Source organism: Truncatella angustata (assembly GCF_020726525.1).
Source record: "Truncatella angustata strain MPI-SDFR-AT-0073 chromosome Unknown BKA67scaffold_2, whole genome shotgun sequence".
In the NCBI taxonomy this organism is placed as follows: domain Eukaryota; kingdom Fungi; phylum Ascomycota; class Sordariomycetes; order Amphisphaeriales; family Sporocadaceae; genus Truncatella; species Truncatella angustata.
In genome coordinates, this window is record NW_025763382.1 from 2,989,304 (window position 1) to 3,016,031 (window position 26,728).

The 26,728-nt window shown below is 49.2% G+C and overlaps 8 protein-coding genes across 8 annotated transcripts; 5 read left to right on the forward strand and 3 right to left on the reverse strand.

Moving 5' to 3' along the window:
* Positions 1-217: 217 nt before the first annotated feature.
* Positions 218-2,511, reverse strand: BKA67DRAFT_655378 (uncharacterized protein; the record flags this gene model as incomplete). The annotated part of the gene is made up of 5 exons (XM_046106740.1): positions 218-516; positions 567-1,238; positions 1,297-1,409; positions 1,458-1,967; positions 2,066-2,511. 5 exons carry the CDS (start codon positions 2,509-2,511, stop codon positions 218-220), a joined length of 2,040 nt encoding a protein of 679 aa, XP_045961321.1.
* Positions 2,512-4,035: 1,524 nt separating this feature from the next.
* Positions 4,036-5,564, forward strand: BKA67DRAFT_688448 (uncharacterized protein; the record flags this gene model as incomplete). Its single annotated transcript, XM_046109073.1, has 1 exon — positions 4,036-5,564. Exon 1 carries the CDS (start codon positions 4,041-4,043, stop codon positions 5,562-5,564), a length of 1,524 nt encoding a protein of 507 aa, XP_045961322.1. The 5' UTR covers positions 4,036-4,040.
* A 1,239-nt stretch (positions 5,565-6,803) lies between these two features.
* Positions 6,804-7,548, forward strand: BKA67DRAFT_532319 (uncharacterized protein; the record flags this gene model as incomplete). The annotated part of the gene is made up of 2 exons (XM_046099510.1): positions 6,804-7,390; positions 7,446-7,548. The coding sequence occupies 2 exons, from the start codon at positions 6,804-6,806 to the stop codon at positions 7,546-7,548; spliced, it is 690 nt and encodes a 229-aa protein (XP_045961323.1).
* A 3,498-nt stretch (positions 7,549-11,046) lies between these two features.
* Positions 11,047-13,669, reverse strand: BKA67DRAFT_179413 (uncharacterized protein). Its single transcript, XM_046095271.1, has 2 exons — positions 13,275-13,669; positions 11,047-13,200 (listed from the first exon to the last, which is right to left on the reverse strand). The coding sequence occupies exons 1-2, from the start codon at positions 13,556-13,558 to the stop codon at positions 11,250-11,252; spliced, it is 2,235 nt and encodes a 744-aa protein (XP_045961324.1). The 5' UTR covers positions 13,559-13,669; the 3' UTR covers positions 11,047-11,249.
* A 1,162-nt stretch (positions 13,670-14,831) lies between these two features.
* Positions 14,832-16,583, forward strand: BKA67DRAFT_554220 (Alpha/Beta hydrolase protein). Its single transcript, XM_046101974.1, has 7 exons — positions 14,832-14,908; positions 15,014-15,130; positions 15,188-15,261; positions 15,333-15,530; positions 15,580-15,587; positions 15,645-16,347; positions 16,401-16,583. The coding sequence occupies exons 2-7, from the start codon at positions 15,018-15,020 to the stop codon at positions 16,469-16,471; spliced, it is 1,167 nt and encodes a 388-aa protein (XP_045961325.1). The 5' UTR covers positions 14,832-14,908; positions 15,014-15,017; the 3' UTR covers positions 16,472-16,583.
* Positions 16,584-16,704: 121 nt separating this feature from the next.
* BKA67DRAFT_688452 (uncharacterized protein) lies at positions 16,705-17,370 on the forward strand (the record flags this gene model as incomplete). The annotated part of the gene is made up of 1 exon (XM_046109074.1): positions 16,705-17,370. Exon 1 carries the CDS (start codon positions 16,795-16,797, stop codon positions 17,368-17,370), a length of 576 nt encoding a protein of 191 aa, XP_045961326.1. The 5' UTR covers positions 16,705-16,794.
* Positions 17,371-19,365: 1,995 nt separating this feature from the next.
* On the forward strand, positions 19,366-21,419 carry BKA67DRAFT_600639 (acyl-CoA N-acyltransferase). The gene is made up of 2 exons (XM_046105324.1): positions 19,366-20,244; positions 20,325-21,419. Exons 1-2 carry the CDS (start codon positions 19,559-19,561, stop codon positions 21,313-21,315), a joined length of 1,677 nt encoding a protein of 558 aa, XP_045961327.1. The 5' UTR covers positions 19,366-19,558; the 3' UTR covers positions 21,316-21,419.
* Positions 21,420-23,193: 1,774 nt separating this feature from the next.
* Positions 23,194-24,586, reverse strand: BKA67DRAFT_655386 (subtilase; the record flags this gene model as incomplete). The annotated part of the gene is made up of 2 exons (XM_046106741.1): positions 23,194-23,363; positions 23,431-24,586. The coding sequence occupies 2 exons, from the start codon at positions 24,584-24,586 to the stop codon at positions 23,194-23,196; spliced, it is 1,326 nt and encodes a 441-aa protein (XP_045961328.1).
* Positions 24,587-26,728: the final 2,142 nt, after the last annotated feature.

Below are 26,728 nucleotides of genomic sequence, written 5' to 3' on the forward strand. Positions count from 1 at the left end.
TTTCAGAGAACAGAGCGTTACGATTATGGGGTTTGCTTTCGTTTAGGATACCCCCAGTTCCATACTGGATTTAGACCAATTTACAACTTTTAACTTCAATTTGCGATAGACTGCGTTGTTTCTTAGTGCTTTTCGAGACATTGGAAATCTCGTTGAGCCTGTCCCCTAATGAATCTATGCATAGCCTCAGATGCATGTCAGGCAGCCCTTTCTTGGTCTAGTCTAGTGTCGCCACGCGAACGTCTTGTGCAGAGTCTAGCGACGGTTCAGACAGACTATAATGTGACAAGTCCTGCAACTGGGTCGGTGCATATCGCGGTACATTAAATGTCGGCGACTCGTGCATACCTCGGAGAGATTCACTTATAGGACTCCTCTCAAAGGGTACATTGAGGAGGCTAGCCGGTCGCGAACTGACTTGCGGACTTGGTAGTCCATCGGAGATGGCGGTGTTTCTTTTTGACAAGACTGATCTGCGATCTGCTTCGTAACATGCATTGATGAAGGCATCTCTTACTATTCTTAGGTCAATCCAGCTCTCGCTGTATTCAATGTGAGTGGCTTACATTTCGGGGACGCAAACTCAATCTCGAGATAGGCGATGTGCTGAACATCTGCGTTGGGTATGATCCCTTTGGTGGTCCTGTCATATAACACCTGCGGTGTCGTGCTAATAGATGGTGATCGTGACTTGCTTGAGCTGCCCGACTGCCTCCGCATCATATTTCCAAAGTTTTCGATCATGGACGCTTTCCTGCTCGGTGTCTCGGGCGGTTTGCCATACTCGAGATCGGCGTTAGGAGAGTAGAATCCAAGCACGAGTTTCGCCGTATCCCTTAGTTCTGGCGTCTTCCTGAACCATCGAATCTTGTATTCTTCCTGATGGTTGCTTTCTTTTGCGCCGTGTCGGGCAAATGAAAATGTTGGTTCCTCATCTGATTCATTTCGACTCCAGACCTTAAGATGCACCACCTGGGCAATGATACCACTCTGGGCACGGATGCTCCTCGCTTGTACCATCTCAAGGAATTGATGACCACGAAACTTTTGTTGAAATGCATCTCTATCTGTTTTATAGACGAATTGATACCTGGGCTTCTCGTGCACTTCTTCGGTAACGCCATGTTCAATGATCTCAAAAATATGCTTATAGCTCGACGGCAAGAAAGAAACTTCAAATCTCGTGTCGCCTGGATTTGACGGCCTCGTATGTGGAATTTTGGAGACGGGTGTTGGGACTTGTCCCGGAATTAGCAGTATTCTGGAAAACCGCCGCCAGGTGTAGTTTGAGCTTACCATAGTGACTTAGTTTCGTTGTGTTATTAGCCCATACCAAGACCTGTACCCCCTTCACATCGCTGATAGCACATGATGCAGCCTTGAATGTCCATTTTCGTTTACCCAGCACCCTTGGCAGAGTTCAGCAATCAGCTACCAGCGATTGTCAGGCCACTTACAAAATTGCACTATGAGAATCGCTCAAGGGCGAGGCAAAAGGTGCTTCCATGCCAGTCACAGAGGGTGGCCCTGGGTATATGTGAGGTGAGATTTGTCCAAATACATCCTCACGACTTCGCACCTCAGAACTCGTCCGCGATACTGTTGTGGAATCTATGGCCGAGGCATACCCCCAATTCGCGGGGTCCGTTCCAGGTGTCAACAATAAATGTGCTGGTGATACCACTTGTCCACCATGGTCTCTAGACTGCTGAGACGCCTTACGACTGCGGACTCCGGATGGCAAAATTACTGATAGGGGTGATTCCGGTATCGATGCTAACGATGGTGTGCGCGACACTGACTGTATGCCGGGTGAGTCAGGGCTAAGACGTGGTGAACTTGGTAGCAGTGTGTCGCCCGTGAGAGTTCGTTGCGGTCTTCGATCAAGCAAATGACTAGGAGGTGTAGAGTAATGAGACTTTTCATGCGATGTTGTAGATGAGGGTGTATTGTGTGTTCTTGCTATCCTGAAGCATATATTAACATGTGATGTGTCGACAAAGTCTCAACTTCTTATAACACACCAGAGAGTGATGAGGGACTTGGGCCCAGATTTCCGACTTACACTTCGTCGATTTTTTTCGACAATACACCCGATCTCCATTCTTGAAGTTCTAGATAATGTTGGTCGATGCGTTTGTTGTATCGTTCTAGTCGAGTTTCGTCGGATCCAACGATGAACTTAGCTCGTTGAAGAGTTGATCTGCGGCCCGATTCCGAAAGCGCCTTTTGGTAATTATTAAGGAAGACTTTGCATTCGTCAAGAGTCTTTTCTAGAGTATGCGTTCCATGGAATTGCTCGACAACACCGTGCTCACTATCTCTCGTCTGTTCTACTATGTTCTCAAAAACCTTGGCAAGTATTTGAAGGCGGCCATTGAGTTGTCTCAACTTATCGACACTCTTATCATCGCCGAATAACTCGCCGTGGACTTTGTTTCCTATATTGAGCACAGATGTACATAATTGAAGCGCCGTGAGAACGGCTCCAAGGGCACTTGCAGGGTCCATGGTTACAGTTCCACGGAGAAAACCCTCGATCCACGGCTCTTTGAATGTGAGAAATAACTGTGGGTCATGCTTAGTACAGCACATAACTCAAGTCTCGGTGTCTAGATAGTATATGTCTTCGTAGGGCTGGAGGCACCCAACTCTTTTGCCGCTGTGGTGCAAAAACGCACTGTGAGGATGTGACCAGGGCTGGGTGCGGGTGACCAATAGCGATCGGCACCGAGCACACGTTTCAAGATTGGGATATCGCACTGGCTTTCGAGCACATAATTTCTCACCGAAGCTGTCGCAAAGGCAAGGGTGATTGATTCGACCGCTTCTCAATGAGGACGCTCAATAAATGATTTGGGCATAGACGATGGGGCTGAGTGCAAATTTCGTCAAGCCCCCGTGGTATTAAAGGTTAGGGAAATGCCCATCGGTCAGCCCGATGGCTACCGATAGCATGCAGGCGTTCTTGATCTAATATTGAGCTTCTGACTAGCTGAGCCTCATAAAATGAGTAAAAACATAGCCTGTGTTAAGGACAGCATGCCTGCAGGCTAAGTTGGTCATGTTGAGAATCGGAAATGACCATGATTCACCCGCTGTAATAAAGCCGGTACATCGTATCCAGCTCCATATCTGTCTTCACGTTTTGGATAATAAGGGTTCGTATATCAAAATCACAATTGTTTTTCTTCAGGATGGGTGGATACTTCTCAAGACTCAACGCCGATGTCCGCCGCGTGGAAGAAGAAATCGAATATGTGAGCACGAATTTTTCCCATCCCGGACCGACACCGTTTAACTCTAAGATCATGTTTAGGATCCTCATGATCCGGAAGGCGCTGTCAGAGCCGTTATTGACCGCCGCGGTCTAGATGGCTTCAAATGGCGAGTTTGGTGGGTAGCAGCTTCTGGCTTCTTCACGACATCTTATAGCATTTTTGCTGCAAACACGATCAGTCCCGCACTGAACTATGTATATCCTGAGAAACACTTTGGCTCCAATACCTCTCTTGTGCTAAATTTGACCACCTTGGCGGGAACAATGCTTGGAATGCTGGTGTTCGGAGTTCTCGCCGACAGATATGGTCGCAAGAGTATATATGGCCTAGAATTGACGCTAGTCGTGGTTGCTACCATCGGTATGACGACAGCTTCGACGGGCAAAAACAATGCGATGAACATATACGGTTGGATCGGATTTTGGCGCTGCCTCTTAGGTATCGGACTTGGTGCAGAGGTATTGAACCCCCTCAAAATATACGTAACTCATGAATATTAACATGTGGCAGTGTACGTACATAAACAAGCTGCTTCCTTGAATTTCCGCTTTCCTTCAAATCTGAACTCGCTGATGACCTTCTGTCTTAGCCTGAAGGCTTTTGAGAAGTGAAACACATTGGTCTTGAACAAGACATAACTCCGAGGAATATTTTGTGGGCGTCATATAACAAATTAACTAACGGTTTTGTTTTGGTAATATAGATCCACTCAGTGCTGTGATCGCGGCAGAATGGTCTTCGACACGATCTAGAGGGACAATGATGGCTGCGGTTTTTCTGATGCAATCTCTTGGTCAGCTTGCTGCTTACGCGTTTGGGCTGGCTATACTAGTTGGTTTTGGCAACAAGCTATCGGACCAGAATGCCGACAATGACCAAGTTGAGCGCACCATAGACATTGTATGGAGACTAACAATCGGTATCGGTGCTATTCCTGCTTTGGTTTCTCTGTTTCTTCGTCGCATCATACCTGAAACGCCCCTGTTCCTCGCTGCGCAAGGCAAAGTTGACGATGCTGCTGAAGCTGCTGCCATTGTCTACGCTCCAGATGCCGCCATCCAACCCATTGGACAGGGTGAGGCGAATCAGAACCACCAAGGCACAAATGGCTTGGTCAGAACTTTGAAGAGCAAGAAAGGGACATCACCGACATCCACAATCGACCATCTCAAACAGATCAAGGAATATTTGAGTGAAAAAGGTCGCTGGAGAGCTTTGCTTGGAGTCATGCTAACATGGTGGCTTTTGGATCTGGCGTATTATGGTCTTGGGCTCGACAATCCGAGGACTATATCCACAATATGGTTATCGAGGGATCCTCTGACGGATCCCGAGGTGGACAAGAGCTGTATGTTTATCGATTCATCAAACAGTACCCTAAATGGGACTTGGCTTGACGAGTCATGGCATGCGGACCCAGCAAGGCCCTGTGTCTCCATCTATGAGATTCTGAAGCAAGACAGCATTCGAAATATCATTACTGTCTCAACAGGAACTGTGACAGGAAGCGTTGTCTTACTGTTTTCCATCAACTACATACCTCGCGTAACCTGGATGGGCTGGATGTTCGTGGCACTCGCAGCGCTATTTGCAGTTAATGGTGGAACTTTTTTCGTCACGTTCGAGTCCGACAAGCATGCGCTGACAATGACGCTCTATGTCTTGGCGCAAGTTATCTTCAACCTGGGACCAAACACGATGACATTCATTTTGCCTGCCGAACTGTTTGGAACGAAATATCGTGCAACATTTTACGGCCTAGCTGGGGCTTCCGGCAAATTTGGCGCTATCGTTATCCAGGCTATACTCAGTCAACCTGTCTTTAAAGGAGCGCGTCTCACCGAGTCGTACGAGAAGAGTTTTGCAGGACTGCTCTTGGGATTCTGTCCGGCCATGTTGTTAGGTGCTTTTGTCACTTGGACATGGATTCCCGAAGTTCAGCTTCCCAGAGGCCTCGACCAGGCGCGCGACGAAGATGTTGATGAAAATGCTTCTGACGATGGCCTGAGCGGAGACCCAAGAACCGTCACATTCAGACAACAGCTCAAGTTACCCAATCGATCCTTAGAGGATATAGATAGAAACCCGGACGCTGGCCAGATCTTGGGCATGAGACGGAATGTGTCAAGGCTACTTTGTGCTTTGACGCGCAGCAAAGTTATTTCCAGGCCACAAGCATCGATGGCAGAAGTCGGAGGCGGCGGGTCCAGGCAAGCAGAGAACCTCATTGGTGTGGAAGAGTCCGATATTGGAGATGGATTACAGCCTCGTGGGAGGTACTAGCCGCTCCTCTTGTGTATAGTCATGACCGATGTAGGTATCCCCATGGTGGTGGGGCCTCGGTGATTTCAACTTTTCTCAGATGTGAATGCGAATCCGCAGACAACAATGAACGCCCAGCATGCTGGAGCCAGTACATTCGGTAATGCAAACAGATAATATAGGCACTGCAGACGTATTTCAATACCATAGAAGTGTCTAACCAACACTAATATTCATCACTCGTTATAAAAGCCATCCTATAACTTTATCGAATCCTCAGAATTTGAGATATATATAGTGCATCCGGGTTTTTATCTTCCGAGCAAGTAAATAGCCATCATTGCCGACATAATAAGTGACTGGAAGAGTAATCGCTGACTACCTCCACCCCCTTCCTAAATGCACCCCTTCCCGAACAGCAATTCCGACGCTAGTTTAATCCTATAAATATAGCACTTGTCTATATTGTATATATCTTTAGGCTATGAATAACATACCTACTTTTGACACGTTTTCCAAGATAATAGAACCGTTCCATCGAGTTCTTATCAACACCTTTCATTCGATCGGCGTTAACAACTCGTCCGATTTTGGTTTTGCGCCGTGTATGGCGTTTTAGAAACTTGTTCACTAAGTTCTTGCCGAGTAAAGCAAGGCCTTCGATAGCTCTGAGACCTAACGCGATATCCCGCACGAAGTCTCGAACCATAACCTTCGTCGGAACTCTTCCACATAGTTCCTCGTGTAATATACAGTCTTGAACCTCACTCTCTTGTATAGTTGAGAGCTTTTAGTCACTTTCGTGGTACGGGAATGAGGCTGCACACCATGGAGCCGCCTAGAGAGCGTTGAGGGCGCTATCCCAAAAGCACGTGCTACACGGTTATAAAATTCAATTGCTTCTTGGATTTTATGTTCATTTGCTTTAGGCATCTTGAAAAGATCTAACAATTCTGACGAAGAATGGTGTTGTGGTTGAAAATTCTGCAAGTAGACCTGTATCGGAGTTCCCAAATTTCGGTGTTCGGGAAGGGGGTGCATTCAGGAAGGGGGTGGAGATGATTAACCTAGGCAACAGCAAGCGGGCCCTCTTATTGAGTTAACCGTCATTACTGTGGTGAGTCCTAAAACAGGCTGCGATCAGTTAAAACGGGCAAAGCTCCAACATATTCTCCTGTGCTTTGAATATCATTTTCACTTCATTCATTCATTCGGTAGCCTGCAGTTGGGAAAAAAATAAAATTTTGTACAGTCTTCGAAATGAGCAGCACTAACTTTGTCATACGAGAAATATGCGAGAATCCACAGGATGGCGACTTCATTCTTGCCGCGTTCGATGCTGCTCTGCCACATCTCGCATCCACGGGGAGTAGTGGGCAATGGGGCTCGCAGCCATTCTCGGAAAGAAGCGGTTCCCATAAGCGAGTACACGATTGGGTCGCTGCATCAGAAGCGTTTCGGTTGGGTAGGGAGGGCAGTGCAGCAATGCGATTGTTTATTGCCGAGGTAGAGATACATGATGATAGCGATCTCGATTTGGCGGGCTTGTCCGTTCGACGTGATGCACACGGCAAACGTTTCCTCTCGGTTGCTGCTGCAACAGTACGGGAGCACTGGTGGCCTGGATATATCGAGAAATTTGAAGAGCTGAAGCCCATCGTTGACGAGGCGAATGCGCGGGGAGCTTCGTTCTACCTCGAAGCCCTAATTTCGGACTTCAGAACAGGTAAAGCACGAAAAGGAGCGGGTCGCGCATTGATGCAAGCGATTCGAGATTACTCTATATCGAGGGGAGCCAAGGAACTATTCCTAGACTGCTGGGCTGGAAATAGCGGAAACTTGGTGAAGTATGATCCTATACGCGATCTTGCTTAGATTGCAAAACACTAATCATTGCTGTAGATTCTACGTAGCCAATGGCTTTACTCCAGTAGCCGACTTCTTAGGCAAGCAAGATAATAAGGAGGATTGGCCTGGAAAGCTGTTGCGACTGCAGCTTGGCTAATTCCTCAACTGCAACACAGAAGGCATTAATGCGGGTCTCTCTCTCGATCACTATAGAACTTAGCGTCAATCCATCTGCACAGTCACATCGTCACAAGACATCTTGTAGTAACTCCGCCCAGTTATCTCAACGAAAACCGTCAGCGAACCCTTTGATTGGCTCGGTGCTGTGGCGTCATAGAGTGAATAGTGAGAATTCCGACGGCACTGTCTGGCTGCCCGCCTCCTACACGACGGAAACGGCTGCTCGGCAAATTCTGCAAGGCACAAAATTTTTCTACGCAAGCTTTTTGTTGGTGTCAAGCCTGTTTCCTGTGAGTTAGATAATGCGAAAGGCGCTGTTGGGCCTCAGCTCCTACTGAAAGTGCCACGGCCGACGGTCACATTGGTCAAGAACCTGGACTCCCCGAACTGCCTTGCATGAGGAACTGCCAGATTATAAACACACGATTTTAAAAGCACTCAAGGGTAATTCTTCCCTTGATACTTGCTATGAGTATGTTATAGTAAACAGGCGAGAGTGTGGTCATTCTCTCGGTGCCTCTTTCTTTGAGTGAGGAAGCATATCTGGAGCTATTGGATCAGTTTCACAACAAAGTCTGCCATAAAAGCAGTGCATGAGATGAAGAGGCGGTTCCCCATTGGTGCACACAAATCTGGCTGCGGCTGTGGGATTGAGCGAAGACATCAAATATCTCTCACCAATGGGTACAAAGTATCTAGCGATGCGGACATAAGACGCAATCGAAATAAGTTGTTAACTACAGGTACTTTCCCACATGTCTGGCACCGCTGTGCCCTGGATTGGGTAATGAATTCAAAGTACTTACCATGAGAGCAGACACGCGAAATATCTTCTAGCTTCATTAACCTAAGGTATTGATGTGCTCTCTTCCGTGTTTTACTGAACGGAGTCGTTGTCTCCCCTGTACTTCGATATGTCCGATATTGCTCATTGAGCCTTGACATTTCTACTACCAGGGTGCCGTAGCAGCCCTCTTGTCAAAGCGTAAGCCGTCAGATTAGGCGCTTTGAGGGATGCTAGATTAAGTCAACGACTACTCCATATGTACCGTTTCTAATATTTCAATAAGCAATAGAAGGCGGACGCCTCTGCAGATGCTCCGCTTTAAGGCTTTTAATATCATGGTTAATCGTCACTTACACTTAATATGATGACAGCGCTTCCTTTCCTTTGAATTTGCTGTGAATGTAGCAGTCAACCGGCTTCCCTAGGGCTATCAAGTCAATTGTTCTGGCTCACAGTATCTATATGATAAAGAGTTTTCTGATGATGCGAAACCTTCACTGACATTGCCATAAAACACACGAAGCAACAAATTTCGAATATGCATTCAAAATAGAGTGGTTGAAATCGGACAAAATATGTTAATCGATAATAGGGATAACACCTTCCTAATACCACAACAGTGACTCGCCAAGGCTGATAAGGGACACGCGCATTTTGTGTTGACGTCTGACGTCCTTCGACACTACCAAAAACAAACCCGTTGTGGTCCTCAGATCATCATCGTCAAGTGGCCTCTCCCAGCACATGGTTGTCAGCTTCCCCATGGCACCCCCAAACGATTGGCCTGGTCACTGCTGCCGGTCAGCAGATGGCTCAATCACTCCACCAGCTCTCTGAAGACTGTGTCTCTGCTGGGCGATGTCGGCGTTCATCCAGTCCCCTGTATGTATTTCCTTTGTTTTGTCGTCCACACATCACAGCGCTTGTAAAGATACATACTCCCGAAGAGTGTCAAAGTAATCTCAAGTCGAACGGTCCGCCGGCTGATTGATGCATGCAACCGTCTTTGAGTGTAGCTGATCTGTGGCGAGAGCTTGCGAAGCCTTGGTTGTCGTCAGGCAAAGTAAGACGTGGGATCGTGGGCTTTAGGAAGGGCAGGGTTTGCCATGTATCATGATACAGTATAGGGTACAGTTATAAATACAAGACGGACATTCTGCGAAATACCGAAGCGGTGGTGCGGCATCCCACTGATCAGAAAGAACGGGTTATGAAAACATGATGTCCGTCAGCCTCGAGGAATATTTATGCAGCAAGCGAGCTGCTACAAGTATCACGACAACGTATAGTGCCAACATTGTGAAGTAATCGGAATGACTGAGGACCCTTATAGGCTGCGAGACAACAGTATAAGTGACGAGCAGACCAGAATTTCCAAGCTGGAACGAACAATCACAGGGAGAGTCAGCCTGAAAGGTCTTTTATATACTCAGCAGTGTCCAAGCAGGGGTAGTGTCCAAAGTCCCATCTTGCTCAGAGCATGCTACAGCGATTATTCCTGTTGCCGCGATGGGCCAACGGGCACATCGAAGGCAATGATAAGGGGTCTAGGAGACAACGGCCGGAGCGCCAAGAGCCTCACTGCGACGCTATCGAGAGAGAACGGAAGTCGGTCGGAGTAGCCAAGAGCCTCATCCTGCAATCTCGCATCGACAGGAACAAAATGGCGGTTATCGGTCATTGGGCGCCAAGACATTGAGTACGCGGCTGCAATCGAGCGTGCAACGCTATATGGTTGTAATGAACTATAGCGGCAGGTGGATGCCACCGCCAAGACTTAACCGAGAACCTCGCTCCAGCCCACTGCACCAAGATCATGTCTCGAGATACCACCATATTCCCGAGTGTACTCGGCTCTCCGATGTAAAAATAGCCCCTTCACATGCTCTTAAATGACTTCTCAATGAACAAGTCTCAACTTGTGATTGCGTTCCACTTGACCAGTCACGAGCGCGTCAGGGTGTATTCGGTTCTTGTATGGTACTCACTGGTAGAATAAGTGTAACTGAAAACCAACAAGGAAACACAGGTCAAATATGGACCATCATGTCCTCAACAAAAACTTCGTACCTGCAGTTATACGGTAAACAATTATAGCGACTAAAACATAGTATAGGGACAGTTCAGACGTGCTTCAAATGAACAGCCGCTTGGGAGTCGGCAGGACAATCCCGAATGTTTCCCAAAGGGGCAACTGCCCCATCACAACATACGACCAAGTGTACAGAGTACACCATTATTATACGATGCGTCCGTCGCTCACAAGATGACGTCCCAGTCTCAAGACCACTACTCAGCCGAACTAACCGGCATGCGCTGTTTCATGAATATGAGATTACCTAGAGCGAAAACCGGCATGTAAAGAATTTCAGCGCAACGGCACGTTCGACGAACGTCCAGTAGTTGAATATTGGCTCAAATATGGCCAGTATCGAACGACCGCAAATATTGTAAGGACAAGAAACGATGTAGGCTTGCACATATAAAGAAAATGTGAATGCAAATTGTTACGGGGCAAACAAATTTGGCCACATTCTACTTGGTTTCAGATCGAGGCTACGAATAATTGTCAGTGTCGGTTGAATTATAGTCTTCACAGTACCAAAGTAACAAGAATAACAAGACTTGGCAAGTCACTGCGACCTATCCCCTTCCCTCCATTTCCTATCATCTGCATACGAAGCTTTCCTTACAATGCTCTTCGTCACTAAACATCCTGAGGTATCGATATATGCAAATAAAAGCAGACCCCACGAATAATTGTAAATCGCAATCAGGCCCCTGTAGAATCTTTGTTCGTACCATATCTTACGCCTTGAACCCCTTGTATTGAATATCATGCTCTAGTGTCGTGGCTAGGCGAACCCTCGCTTTCTTCTTCTACGTTGCTTCTAGCTAACAGTAGCGATGAAGCTCTGGTACTGCTCATCGTCTGTAATCATTTTCGCTGCTGGCTGCGGTGCCAGTTTCGCTGGCGCGGTCTTCGCTGTCCACAAAATACCCTGCTGTGGTTGAGGTTGGGCTAGCTGGCGGTCAAACTTGGGCGTTTCGGAGCGCTCTTCTGCCCGATCTTCTTTATCTGATCGAGGCAGCCGCATCGCTAGTAATATGTACTCGGCACGCGTCATGTTGTCCATAATGTCATCCATATATCGCCTTACTTCATCCTGGGGAGCTACGACTCTAGCGATCTGCTCGAGATGCTTCCCAGAAGGTGAAGATATTCGGATTGTCATGGGTTGATAGTAGTCCAGAGCAGGGTCACCACCATACTCGGATTTACTGCCTTTACGTACGATGAGGAACGAGGCAAGAACTTGAGAAGCACCTGGCTGGTACTCGAGTATACTGAACTTAGGAAATAGATACCTGTCACCTGTGCCGCCGGAGAATTCGAGGGCAATTGCTGAGAACTCGGTCCTGAAACTTGGGGGAGGGCCTTTTGAACGTAAAGCTTGTTGTGAGGTTGGCGCTGCTGATGCCTGTGAGACAGACGCTTTCCTCGCAGAAGCACCATTGGCCACCGTGTTGGAAGCATTGGCGACAGGCGGTTGTACTTCTGCTTTCACACCGCCCTTCGAAACCAGATCTTTGAGTCTGTCCAGAATGGCCTTCAAGTCGGTCGCATCAGAGAACTTCGCCTGATTAGTTGCCACCCGCCGAACCATGTTCTTTGTTGTACCATCTTCTAAGGCTTTCTTGACAAGTAGAATGACCAATGGATCACTGTCAACAGGCACCCTCAAATCCGATGCCTTTTGTTGCGGATTTGAAGCCAAAACAATGTCAAGTATAGCTCGGACCTCATCAGCAAAATACTTGACGGTACGGCCATCAACGATAAGCCTATCAGCTGAGGGGCCTTGTTGTCCTCCGTTTTTCTTGTACTCTCTTGTGATTGCATCGATAATCTTTTGAAAATCGGCCAACTCATCTGGTGCAGCTTGCCCGACGGCCACTCTCTTCATGAGATCACGGAGGTGAGGATCGTGGGAGGCCTTTTCGGCAAGCGTTACAATTATTGGATCAGCACCAGCGGGCGCCGGCGTAGCAGACTGCACGCCTGGTGTAGGCGGTTTCTGCGCCCCAGGGGTAGTTGGCGTGCCGGCTGTCGTAGGGCTAGGGCTAGGCGCCTGTGGTCTTGACAAGCCCGGCTGAGCTGTCGTGGTTGCTGGTGAGGCCAAGGGTTGCTGCGCCTGTGACTGAGGCGCAGGAGACCGCAAAGGGGGCTGGGATGCCTGTGGTGCCTGTGGTGCCTGTGGAACAGGTGGCGCTCCCGGAGCTGCAAGTACCGAGCCAGGACCGGTACTGGGCGAGACGCGCGGGAGGTTGGGCAAAGGAGCAGCAGATTGGGATCGTTGGGAATCGGCAGACGGCGGTTGGCCCGATGGATAAGACTGCGAAGAGACAGCTGGTGCCTGCGTGGGTGGCTGCAAAGGTGTGCCTGATGGAGGTGCTGGCTGCGCTGGAGCTTGGGAAGGAGAAGCCGGTACAGCGGAGGGTGTGGTCGGAGTCGCAGGCGTGGACGGCTTGGGTGGTGGAGGCGGCGGCGGCATGACACCATTTGGCGGGCCATATTGCATTACAGGTCGAAAGGTCGAGTTGGTCGTCGGGGCAGTGGATTTGGTGTTGTCCTTGATTCCAAACATTGTGGCTTCGACGAGGTGAGGCTCGATGGTGATAATGATGTTTCCAATCTTCTGCATGCTGTCCTTGGGCGGGTTGTTCGGTTCCTCCTTGACCACGCCTTTTCGCTTGACCGGCTTTGTCCAGTATTTCTCAAATATGCCTTCGTTTATCCATTTCTGCCGCGACCGTGTAAGGGATTCTGCAAGAACGCCGCTGGGAAGATAAACCATTAGCACCGGGTTCTCGTCTGTCCGATCGGCTGTTCAAGATTCCGGGCGCGCGCTTACCTCTCTTGTATCGACTGGTAGTCCTTGCCGGATAGCTCTTCTGACTGGGCATTCTCTACGGTTGGTAATGGATTCCCTGCTTGTATCGATGTGGGCAGTTGTGGTTCCTGGACCACAGGTTCTTGCCCTGGCTCAGGTTCCTGCTCTGGCTCCGGGACTGCTGGTGGTGGCGGTTGGGCAGATGCCACTGCCCTCTCCGGAGGTGTTGATGTACGCTTCTTGGCGACCTGCTCGACTCGAGCTGCGCCCCGAGGCGGGTTCTTTCGTTTGACTCCCCCCGTCATTATTGTTGACTAGCTAATGACACGGCTACGATTGAATGTGACAAGACAATGACGTGACATGGGAGAGGTGAATGGACTTTGCGGTTCTTATGCTGGTTCTGGTTCTGGTTCTGGTTCTGGTTCCGGTCCCGACGCTGGTGTTCTAGGTATTACACATACGCGAGCATGTTCATGGCAGATCCAACAACTGTTGACATCTGCATGCGGTCACGGTGTAATATAGTTATACAAGGGAAAAGAGCGTGGTCGCGAATCTAGCAGGTCGATAGTTGTACAAGAGGTTGGAAGGGATGGAATGGAACGGGAAAAAGAAAGGCACAGGCAAAACAAGGAGATTGCAACAGAGTTCGAACGAAAGCGCTGGGAATGGAATTGATGTTTGGCCAAAAGCCCGCCCGTGAGCACGCAGCGAAGGCGAGGGAAGCGAAGGGGAAGCGGAAGGCGGACTGTGTTACTACGTGATAGCCAATTGGCCAGGCTGATGTTGGAGCAGTCCATTGCGAGAATCTCATTGGCTCGGCGTAACGTTAAAAAATGGGCTGGACAGGTTCCAGTGCATTTGCGTTTGCATTCGCATTTGCCCACCGGCGGGACGCTTGCACCTGAGTGAGTGAGCAAGGCACGTACTTTGGCCACTTCCTCATCAGACATGGCCACCGTGATCGTGCTACACGTTACCTGTAATTACGTGGGCATTCAATCGCCACTACCAGGCAGGACACGAATGTCTCCCCCGAGTGCTTTTGTGCCCCCCTTGCACTTGACTCGGGGCTGAAAAGTCTGGTAAAGTCCAGTCAATGAACGACCTTTTTTTTTTTTGACGGATACAGGCTCTATTTAAGTATCTTCCCAATACGCTACGGAATCAGTCAGCTTATGGCGGAAACAGCAGCAACATCCAGTGCTTGCAAGTCATCACCATGACGATCGCTAGCTAGATCTGAGCATGTTGTGGTGTCCAAATTAGTAGTTTCAATATCAGAAGGCGCATCGATGAGGCTGGGTTTAAGTAGTTAGTCTAGTCTAGCTGACGGAAGACCAAAGAGCAAGCGGCTCCATTGTCTCTCTATTGATCAGCGACTTGTAGCTCCTTAACAGCCACTGGAATCTGCATGGCCGAATTCCATGCCAATCTCGGGCCAAATGACTCCCTGCAAGTGCTTAAGGTGTTAGTGGTGTGAAGGTCAGCAGTCGCAGCGCTGGAACCCCACAATACCGTAATCCTTGTCGCTGTTGACTTCATCGGCTTGCCAACTGCTGGCTTCCTCGCTGCTTCTACTTCACATGCGTGTTCTGAAAGGACAAGGTAGCGACAATCTCGCTCCGGCAAAGTAGTGTAGTTCTTTAGTTGTATGTTCGTTCCACAGATACTCAAACGACCTTTGTGCCGTCGACCTTCAATTTGCTGCATGCTCGAGAATATGCGCCTGCAATAAACGCTGACTTTAGCTTTAGTACAATGGCTCCCCAGACGTCGCGATGGGCGATTCCATTGGTTGCTGGTCTTGCCGCACCTATTGGCCTATACATGACCTTTCTCTTGCTCGGCTCTATCCCTTTCTTCCAGAGACAGTAAGTCTGCAACCGCGCGGTCGCGTCCACAGAACCTTGCCGCTGACCACTTACAAGTTTCTTTTATGCGCATAAAATCAATACGCTCTTCTGGCATGATATAGACAAGCCAGAGGAATGGGGCTTTGCGAGTAAGCCACAAACATCCCATCGATAACGCCATAATTTGTTCAACATATGTCGGCGACTAACACCCTCCAAGGAAACCAAGTTACTCCTTTTTCGATTGGCACCGCCGACGGGGAGACCCTATACGCATGGCACATCATGCCTTTGCCTATTTATCTCAGAAACGAAGACAGACTTCAAGCAGAACCGCACGGCTTTGTCAAGGACTTCACTTCCACTGAGTCTTTCAAAATCCTCAGAGAAGATCCCAATGCACGTCTCGTCATTATGTGTAAGTAGAAAGCAGTCCTCTTGTCAATTATCTGGCTAATCGATCATAGATCACGGAGTATGTTTCAATTCAACTCTTAACACTCTAGTCAAACCACTGCTAAAGCGTGAGTAGAATGCTGGCCACGTAGCGCAAGCAATACGCCCGAATAGCTACCATACGCTGACTGACAGCTCAAACTACCATGTCCTCGCGATTGACTACCGTGGTTTTGGCAAATCAACTGGTGTACCATCTGAAGCCGGGCTGATCAACGATGGTGCCGCCGCAGTTAACTGGGCCATAAACGTTGCAAAGGTTCCATCAAGCCGCATTGTCATCTTGGGCCAGAGCTTGGGTACCGCAGTGACTAGCGGAGTCGCTGAACATTTTGCTCTTCAGGGTATCGAGTTTGCTGGAGTCATTCTTGTCGCCGGCTTCTCCAATCTACCGGCACTACTCAGCAAGTATAGTGCTGCTGGATATATACCAGTCTTGTCACCACTGCGAGGGATTCCGCCACTACTTCGCCTCGTCCAATCCTTTATCGTAGAAAAGTGGAAGTCTGACGACAGATTGGCTACAGTCGTCGGACTCGCGCACAGTAGACTTCGACTGACACTAATTCATGCCAAGAACGATTGCGATATCCCATATTCCGAGACTGATGCCAACTTTAGATCAGCTGCATTGTCTCTCATTGGCACGAAATTGGACGACGAAGAATTTGCAGAGTGGAAGAAGGAAAGAACTGTGCTGCGCGAGGACGGCACATATATAGCAATTGCTAAGGGCGACAACGGTGTGATTATTCGGGAGGAGCTCGTACCGTACGGTGGTAAGTTGGATGAGCACCATTCCTATCATGTTCAGATGCTGATATTGCCGCAGGGCACAACGATGTTATGTGGTCGTCTCCGGTCGCGCTTGCTGTGATGAGGTCGTTCGATCTTGAGGCCTAGAATATGCCTCGATGGCACGTTTGTGGGAAACGAGGGTTTGAGCCATGGGTAAATTAGACAATAAGATGTTAAACAAGTTTTCTAGACTAAATAAATACTTTCTACTTCGTGACTTTGGTACCAGCTCAAGGTATGTCGACCAAACAATATCTGCTCAAAGTGCTGCCGCTCAAGTGGCAACCTTAATTGTGGCAATCTCCCGAAACTGCCAAACCTGCTCAAAAGGCTTTTGCTGTAATGATCTTGGTCGTTGTCTGGTCGACTAAAAACTCTTGTAACCCCCCTGCTCAGTCATCTCGGTCGTCGTAGTCTTCTTCCAAACAATGGACGCCGAACACAAGTCACTCACACTCATTGCCATGACCCACACTCAATCCACGAAGGCCGACCAGGCCCTTCCGACGACCACAACTGCCATCGCAGCCGACCCGACCCTGGGATACAAGCTCCGGGTGCTCCTACACGACCTCCGCAACATCTCGCCCAAGGGGTCCGGCTCTGCGAAGCGCCTCGGCCAAACCACCAATCATTTCTACCTCAGCCTACCCTACTTCACACCCCAGGAAGCGGGGTGTCTCAAGAATGCCGTGATAGACCGGCATGAGATCCCTGCTTATTCGTTCTCCATGCACATAGTGAGCGGGAGCGACATGAATGACCACGACCACCCTTCTTGGCAGCCGGGGAGGGAGATTCTACGGGGCATGGTGGTCGAGGATGCAATTAATGTGAGACTGGGCCACGGCTTGGTCAAGAGAAAATCCAGTGGCGACTCAAGATCGTGTCCGCCGTATGACTTAGCGCCCCTGTACGAGATGGTGTTCGGCATCAAGAGGGGCGAGCTGGAAGACGAGGAGTTTCTGGGCAGGCTGGGGCACTCAGGCCTTGCGTCTTTGTAGGAATTCTGTACGTGAAAGCGGCGGGATGAGTCGCCTATAGCGTTAAAGAGGAACAAGAGAATACGAATGTTTCATGTATTGACCCATTTCGAGATGTTTGTTCCCATATTAGACTGTCACTCATTCTCGGCAAAATGGAATTATTATAAAAAGTCCAAGCCTGCGGTCTCCGGTCAATATACTGGGCAAGGAATACAAATCGCTTACATGATCCCAGGCTCATACAGATAGCTTACACCGATCTTCTCTTTTATCTTCATATTTAGATGTATTATGATAAGCTAGGGGGTGAATACTAGTAACCAGTCCATGATCGCGAAGGAAGCAGCGGCGAAGATGCTAAAATGAATAGTAATGTAAATATTGAAGTAGTTCCTGTAACCTATGGGTTCCATGTCGCTTCAGCAAGGAAACATCGTAGAAAAGGGAGGATGGTGTTGACGAGGAGCACCGAGTTCAGGGTAATGATGATTGCCCATACGCCTCTTTTCAATCGCCAATATGTGAGTTTCAAAGACGTAAGAGTGAAAGATGCCTTCGAGCATGCTGCGGTAGCAAAGGTGAACACACTAGCTATGATGACTAATTTAATCAGCGCGAGATTGTTCTCTATCGGTACCGTGCCCTCGTGTTTTTTCGAGTCCAAGGGATACAGCATATGTCGACATGCACGCTTGTGCAAGTATAAGCAGCTTGACGAGTCAGAAGTTTCCGGTCGAGAAAGTAGATGACAATAGCTTACTCATGACGCCGAGAGCAGACGGGCGTCCCACCGTGACCGACTCCGTGTAATACTTATGTAGAGGCGAGTGGCGGGAAAGAGACAAGAGATGGCGGTCAACGTGCAACTAATCCCATTAATCCTCGGCCTGAGATCATTACTAGCCCTCGCAGCTATACTGGACATGTTCGTGGTAAGATCAAACACGTCATGTCAAGCATCATAAAGGATAACCTATTCAAGACTTTAGGGCAAGGTTCAACGGGAGGATGGGAGAATGGAGAAACAGAGCCGGAATACATGTTGCCTTGCATATTATCTGAAGACACTCAACAAGGAGATATGACTTATGTAGAGAAAAGTGATAAGATTGGACTAGAGATATTTTGGCTATGGCGGCTCCAGGCCTGCTCGGCACTTGCATCGTTCGAACCAGGTAACCCAACCGATCTGAAGGTAACTCAGCATTGTGCCTTTGACATAGGAGCAGATCTTTCAACTAAACTCCATGTCCACCCCAGGTAGAAAGCCAAGGTTCCAGTGATGCTAAGTATCGGGGTCTTTCTCACCCCTCGGCTACTGGATAAATATTCCGTCGAGGTCCTCCATGACATGGACAACGATTGTAGCTGGAACGCCCGAAATGGCAAAGCAGTGACCAACTGCATTGATAAAATCTTGATGCTCCGGCGAGAGGGAGCAGCTGGTCGGGGTATCAATCTAGCCGCCCGTCTATCTTGCAGGCGCCTAGATCCCAAGACTGACTGTGCCCTCTGACCGAGCCTGCTGGCAAGTCTTGATCATTGCAGTCAACATCCAGGCTGCCAGCTACACAACCCAACTGGAGTCTGGTGTGTAATGGGTCTACAAACTGGTAGCTTCTTTGGGGCTCCATTGACTTTGTGTTGTGGAAGCTAGGGAGCCGCCTATAATGGTGGTCAAAGATAAAACCGGCGCGCATCAAACATTGCTCATATGCCATCAGCCAACGAAAATGACCAGCTCCTGGATGGGGTCTATGATCAATTCGACTAAACTAGTCTAGGTGAAAGAAATACTGAATGAATAACACCATCTGCTTAACTCCTGTCTCTGACCGAGAGCAGCGAGACTCGGCCTCGCATGCGGACTTGTATTCTTCTTGGCAATTATACTCGAAATACAACAATATCAAAAGTCCACATGGTATACATCGTTTACAGTAATTAATGTAACTTAACTCGGACACATGTGGTTTGTGTTTGCATGTGCCTGCATAATATAACATAACGTAACCCCACCTCTCAGGGACCCCTGCCAGTTTACCCCGCCGTCCAGTCGGTGAAAAAGGTATCCATTCATCCATATTCGTTGCGCTCGCTGCTTTGCGAAAGCCAGATCACCAACTTCTGGCCCGACAAGCCCACTAGGCGCCGCATCATTCCAAACTGTCACGGCAATCCCATTCGCTGCGGCATCATCGAAACCATGGCTGAGGAATCCAAAGTCGTCGATCCCAAGCTCACCGCGGGCGAGGAGGACCTCAACGACAAGGGCAAGGGCAAGGCGGTTGCCGTCGAATCGGCAGACGAGGGTGATGACCTCGCGACGGAAGCAGACGCTGCTACATCGACCGGTGCCAAGAAGAAGAAGTCCAAGAAGAAGAAGCTCAAGGATGCCCTCACTGGGAAGTCCTCCAAGGATGACCAGGAAACGAACCTGCACAAGGCAATCGACAACCTCACCCCCGACCAGGTCTCGCAACTTCTCGACCTGAACCCGGCCCTGGCAAGCGAGATCGCGAGGACCTCTGGCAGCAATGACCTGAGCTCCGCGACCGAGGCCCTCAAACGCCTCAAGCTCCAGGAGATCATGACCGGCTTGGCATCCAGCGGAAAGAATGCTAAGGATATGGGAGCATACAAGTTTTGGTCTACGCAACCTGTCACCCACTTTGGTGAAGAGGCCAAGTTCGAAGATGGCCCGATCAAGATACAAACCATTGATCAGGTCTCCAAGGAGCCCCCGCCCCTGATCCAAGGATTCGAGTGGTGCGACATGGACATCTCCAATCCCACCGAGAACGAGGAGGTTCGAGACCTATTGCAGGGACACTATGTTGAGGATGACGAAGCTCTATTCCGGTTCAACTACTCCTACAGCATTCTGAAGTGGTGAGTAACCAAAAAAAATCTCTTGCTTTTTTTTTCTTTCTTCTCGATAATTCATGTTCCGGCCGCTGACAGGATGGAAGGGCCATGATGCCTCCCAACTGGAAAAAACAGTGGCATGTTGGTGTACGTGCTTCCACGTCCAAGAAACTGGTTGCTTTCATCTCTGCCGTGCCACTCGAGATTCGCGTCCGCAAGAATATCGTACATGCGTCTGAGGTCAACTTCTTGTGCATACACAAGAAACTACGGTCGAAGCGACTGGCTCCTGTGCTGATCAAGGAGGTCACTCGGCGCTGCAACCTTGAGGGCGTCTTCCAGGCCATCTACACCGGCGGTATCGTTCTGCCCACACCTGTCAGCACCTGCCGTTACTACCACCGTGCCATTGACTGGCAAAAGCTTTACGAGACGGGGTTCAGTCCTCTGCCTGCTGGCTCCAAACCCCAATACCAGGTTCGCAAGTATGCCGTGCCCGACAACACCAAGCTGAAGGGCCTCAGAGAGATGCAGGAAAAAGATGTCGATGCCGTTCACGAACTCATGACCAACTATCTGAAGAAATATGACCTCGCCCCCGACTGGAATAAGGAGGATGTGCGCCATTGGCTTTTGCATAAGAAGGCCAACGACCAGCTAGAGGAGCAGGTCATCTGGACCTACGTTATTGAGAACGACAAGGGCAAGATCACCGACTTCTTCTCATTCTACTGCCTTGAGTCTTCTGTGCTGCGCGACTCGAAACACAAGGTAGTTCGTGCGGCTTATCTCTTCTACTACGCGACCGAGACCGGACTAGGCGACAACGTTGACAGAGAATCATTCAAGACACGCTTGAACGCGCTCATGTCTGACGCGCTTGTTCTCTGCAAGAGGAACAAGTTCGATGTTTTCAACGCCCTGTCACTTATGGACAACGGATTGTTCTTGGAAGAGCAGAAGTTTGGTGCTGGAGATGGTCAGCTTCATTACTACTTGTTCAACTACAGGGCGAACGCCATCGCTGGTGGTGTCGATAAGAGAAACCGCCTGGATGATAAAGCACTTAGCGGTGTCGGATTTGTCATGCTGTAGATAGTTATTAGAGATACCATACAATGACATTATAGTTGACTTGTTCTAGTCGCAGTTCTAGGAGGTAACTAGTCTATGCATCACTCCAATCTATCTGCCCAATCTCGTGACCATTTTGTGCTCTGTCTGGGAGAGACGTATACCGCAGCAAGTCTTGGCAGCATAGTACTCGAGGATGGATTGAGCTGCTATGGTGAACAGCCAGGTGTGACCTACCAAATGCCGGATCGCATTATGACTTGCCCGTGGAAGCAGACCATTCGCATCTTGTATGGTGGCATGGTGTCAGGTCCCAGTCAGATCAAGTACGTTGTTTCCCGAGGATATTTCCTTGCGGAAATGAAACTTGATGCCTCAACGAAAAGGAGCCAAGACTTACTTCCCGGTAGAAATTGTCCGTCTATCGATGATGAATGAGAACTGTGCTTGGAGATTCATCGCACGGTTCAGGCTTTGATTTTGATGTAGTTTGTTAACGTATAAACATCTACTGAAACACGCAGCTTTCGTAATCTACATGACGCTCAGTAAGGAACAGGCCAGCCATAAAAGGCTACACTCCATGCATAAGAAAGTATCAGCCCATCGCTCTAATCCGCCCTTTGGTTGGAGGCCTTTGTCGATGCGAGAGCCTCTCTGCAGTCCAATTCACCTATATATTCTCCATCACTTCGTCTTACATCGTTGTGCAATCTGCAGCCGGTGATACAGAGCATTGTAACGAGCTGTCACTAGTTTGAGTATGTCTCCATGGAGTGTGAATTATAGATTTAGCAGCTCTTGAACTAAAGTAATAGATACTGGACCATTACCGGTTTTCTGAGTCATGGTTGTGGTGAGATGAATCGTGTAATTCTACACGACGGAATCTTTTTTTTTTTTTTGGGGGGGGGGCGGGGTTGGTTGATTTTGGGACTCTTTACACAGTTCCAAGGTGGTCTGACTGCTACTACATATACACAAGATTGTATTGCATTAAGGGCTTCAAGCTCAATCTTGCCAGTATGACGGACCCAGATGAGATAATGCAGCCTTCTTTGCTGACATAAACACAACTCCACGTATGCGTGACGTGCCAAGCCTGTTCGTGCAGGGGCGGGAACGCCAAGCTGTGTTGGGCTTGGAGACCATTGCGTACACGTTGAGAAACTGTTTCGCCCCGATTTGCTTGCGCGGTCTGTGTTTGAACGGGGCATGGTCAGACGGCTGATCGTACCGCGTCGTGATAGTCTCACTATGTGGGAACCATGGCTTGCGTGGTCGTCGGCAGTACCAACCCCCGAGGCTTTCTCGGAAGAGTTGCAGGAAGTGCGGTGGTAAACCGCAGCTTCTCCACGTTCAATACGGTGGGTTTTAATCAGCAATGTATCCTAATGGTTCCACAATGTTATGAACCGAGTAAAGTAGTGTATATGGAGCGTCTGGGTTTTGGTTAACTCAATGTTAGTGTATCACTTCTACATTACAAGTTGGGACTACATTGCACTTTGCCGATTGAATGGGTATGTACTTTCGGTATTAGTTCTACCTTCGAAAGAATATTCACAATACGTTCGAACTAGAGTCTGTTGTTGCACCATGAACGCCGGTACATCTCGTCTCCTCCGTGTGGTCTATAATGCCCTCTCCCCATATGCAAAATAACAAATATGCAAAAAAAGACTTTCCCTTACCCCTCATGAATTGTCTCACCCGCGCGTGCAGATGACGCTCGATAATTTGAAGATAGTGATGGTGGTCGATAGGGAGCAGATATAAACAGCTGAAATACTGCATCTCGTACGTATTGTGGCCTACGCTCAGCATGCTGGAGTGAATAGTTGGACATAACGCTTGAAAACTGCATCTCGATATCGATAAAGACTGGCGAAAGTTGGTCTAAAGGTTGCCATTGTTGGCAATGAGGTTGGTAGTGTTGGCGGTGTTCTTCTTGACAGAAGCACCCGAGGCAGTAGCGAGCTCCTTGATGCGGTCCGAAACGGCGGTGACGTCGGTGATGCCCTCTAGAGACATAATGTAGGCAGCGAGACCAGCAATGTGAGGGGAGGCTGTCGTAATTATGTTAGTACTTTCTTGGCTTTCGTGGAGGTCAGGTGAGGTTTGAGGTATGCTTACCCATGGAAGTACCGCTCAGCGTCTCAGTTGCTGAGTTGCTAGTAATACCGACACTTTCCACATCGACACCAGGGCCGAAAACATCGACATTGGCACCGAAGTTGCTGAAGCTGGCCTTACGGTCGGTAGTCTGGTCGATAGCACCAACGGTGATGGCGTCAGGAGCAGAAGCAGGGCTGGTGTTCGCGGCATCTTGGTTCTCGTTTCCGGCAGCGACAACGGGAACAACGCCAGCTGATGCAATAGCCTCGACAGCCGAGTTCACAGCGTTGGACTTGGAACCACCCAGGGACATGTTCATGACGGCCTTACCGGAAAGACCCTTGGCCTTTGCATCGGAGGCGACGAAGTTCAAACCGTCGATGACACCAGAGTTGGTGCCACTGCCATCGGCGTCGAGAACCTTGACGCCGATCAAATTAACGTTCTTGGCAACACCAAAGGTAGCACCGCCAATGGTACCAGCAACATGAGATCCGTGGCCGTTCTCGTCGGTGTCCACGTTATTGACAGCGTTGAAACCCAGAGTAGCACGTCCTTGGTACTCATCGTGGGTGGTGAGGATACCGGTATCAACAATGTAAGCTGTGATGCCCTGGCCTGCCGTGTCGTCGAAGACATATCCCTCAGCAGTGGAGTTACCAGAGGTGGCGGCATGCGACAAACGCACCAGACCAGTGGGAGCGTTGGTCTGGGACTGCAGGGCGAAAGTGGTGACCTTCATGTCGGGTTCGACGTAGTCGATCATGGGGTTGGAACCGAGACTCATGGCAGCAAAGTCGGCCGTCTCGAAATGTACAGCCTTCAAGCTTGTCATAGTCCAGGTCTTCACGGTAGTGGACAGCTGCCTTCCATCGAGCGCCCGCTTGCCAACGTTTCGCTTCTTGACAAAGTTTGTAATTTCCATGGCGTGAGCATTGACCTCATCATCCGTGCAGTTCTTCCTGTAGACTACGATGTACGAGCCGTCGATAGCGTTGGTAGCATCGGCGTTCATCATGCGTACACCACCGAAACGGTCTACGGCCGAAGCCACCGAGGCTTCGGCTGCTTCGATCTTTGAAGCCAGGTCAATCTTGTTGATGGCAAGTGCATCAGTAAGAGGCGCTGCTGCTGCAAGCAGCGAAGTCAGGAGAGTGCTGAGCTTGGGGGCCATCTTGAACAAAAGCTTTTGTGTATGAATTTCAGTTAAGTGAGAGTGTTCCTACTGTTCCAGACAAGTCGAGGAGATGTCGGATTGTCGTATCCGAATAGTGGTCCCGTCCTTAGGTAAATCGAGGTAATGAGAGACTTGAAGCGTCCAAGAGACGGTGATCGAAGTTCTGATATTCAAGACTCCTTTGTTTTTCCGGCTCCAGGCGAGAACGTGATGTTAAACACTATAGTGACGAATGAAGGACTTGTACAATAGTTGAAAAAAAAAAAGTACTGGTGAAGTAAGTGGTATGAAGAATAGGGAATGTGGAGGAACTCTGTTGTAACAATCGAATCTAACGAACAAACGATGTCTTTCCTTTACAATCTCCTACTTTGCACCACCGAAGAATCGAAATGAAATTTTTTGGGAAAGAGACGAAATACGAGAGGGACTGACGATTGCAATTCAGATGCCCACACTGGGGTCTGCTCACCTTTAAAGGCCCCATCTCAAGATGGACAAAAGATCTGCTAAGGGGCAAGTGCTTGTCTGCAGCATCAATACCAGACTGGGATAGCGGACCAAGTACCTGCATTGAGGCTTGAAAATGGGTCTTCGAGACTTGGCTGGCCCACTGGTTACAACGCCCCGATTGAGCGTTGAGGGGTGTCAGGGTGTTCAGTGCGGCGCCAAGCGCTAACCACGCAAGCCCTTGCCGCCAAGTCAAACCAGGCGCCCCTGGGCAAGCCGCCGCGATCCACCCGTCCATACTTTTCTTTGGGGGGGATACAGGCAATTCCACTCCAACGCTGGCTGGTGCGACTGGCTCTCAGGACACAAGCAACTCATGGAGCAATCTCGCCGACCAACGAAATACACAATGGAGCACCATGTGAAATGAAAACGCCTGTACATACCCGTGCCGGCCCAGAATTAGACAGGTTCGCGTGCACACAAGTACTCCGTACTGTGTAGACTGGTCGCGTACCAGCATGTCAATATAGACAACTTTAAGCATGAGTCTTAGATTGGCTCCATATTCCGATTATAGCACTCGGGAAACGGCTGCTTGCGTCGACGATTATGCTTAAGCATTGTCAAGCTGCCGATCGCTTTTGTCGTATACGCCTGGAGGATGTGATGTGTACTTCGCATTTCGGATTTCCCCTCGCCAAAGAAAACAAACAACCTGCTGCTCCCGGTGGGATCATGTGCAGTATCGAGTTTCTCCTGGTTGCTTCACACCCTCGTGTTGACGTGGCCGAGTTGGGAATGTCTTGTCCTCCGAAGTGAGTACCATGGTACGGGTTTCTGAATGCGTACGTCGGAACATGAACGCTTCTGGTGCAGCTGCTGGGCTGATCACTCTGGGGAACCTGGAGAAACGTCAAAGCTGGGCAGCTGCTTGCTCGTGACCGTGGGTAGAAAACGCAGGGAATGCCGTGGGTCAGCCATCAAGTGTCGCAGCTGTGAATCGATTTGGGAATGCTGACGGCGAGGCAGCGTCAACAAGAGGAAGGACAACAGTATCAGACCTTGCAACAATCTCAAAGTTGAAGCTTAGGATCGTGCAGAGAAGTCTTGGCTGGAACGCCATGTTGGAGGCTCTTTTGTGCATTGCTACGGAGCTAACCCAGTACTAGTAGAAGACCGGGCACTAGACAAGTTTTGGAAGCATGGTCGCGAATGGTACGGTATTTGGGGTCTGGAGATCCATAAAACAGAAACAAGCCTCCCACAAATCGCAAGGAGCCGTTTCAACCTCTCAGCTGAATTCTCATTGGTACATTTGGATAATTGGAGGAGGGTGAAACTGTGAACAGCCGAGCGGCTTGGACCAGGATCTCAGCACGGTACGGCAGTAGATCCCTTCGTGATAGGTTCCGACCATGAGATGAACAGGAACTTCGGGAAATTCAATGACAGGTGAAATTTGCCAGAATTCTTTTATTATGCATTCTAAGCCTCCACAGCTGATAAGCAGCATGTGCAACTCTAAGGAACAAAATCAACTTTGACACCCTCGAAAGCATAACCGTGATGACCCAATTCAGATTCTGCATTCTGTAAAGACAACTTCTACTCTGGGTGCGGCTGAATGCATGTCCGTAGGTCAAGGGCTTTCGGCTACAGAGTCGCATAGGTGCGGGTCGTGCTTTT

Excerpts from the sequence above, each read along its gene's own strand:
- BKA67DRAFT_554220 (XM_046101974.1), top strand. The coding sequence starts at position 15,018 with ATGGCTCCCCAGACGTCGCGATGGGCGATTCCATTGGTTGCTGGTCTT. Across the intron at positions 15,262-15,332 it reads AGAGGAATGGGGCTTTGCGA|GAAACCAAGTTACTCCTTTT; the intron begins GTAAGCCACAAA and ends ACACCCTCCAAG. Across the intron at positions 16,348-16,400 it reads GGAGCTCGTACCGTACGGTG|GGCACAACGATGTTATGTGG; the intron begins GTAAGTTGGATG and ends ATATTGCCGCAG.
- BKA67DRAFT_600639 (XM_046105324.1), top strand. The coding sequence starts at position 19,559 with ATGGCTGAGGAATCCAAAGTCGTCGATCCCAAGCTCACCGCGGGCGAG. Across the intron at positions 20,245-20,324 it reads TCCTACAGCATTCTGAAGTG|GGCCATGATGCCTCCCAACT; the intron begins GTGAGTAACCAA and ends ACAGGATGGAAG.
- BKA67DRAFT_179413 (XM_046095271.1), bottom strand. The coding sequence starts at position 13,558 with ATGACGGGGGGAGTCAAACGAAAGAACCCGCCTCGGGGCGCAGCTCGA. Across the intron at positions 13,201-13,274 it reads TACCAGTCGATACAAGAGAG|CGGCGTTCTTGCAGAATCCC; the intron begins GTAAGCGCGCGC and ends TTATCTTCCCAG.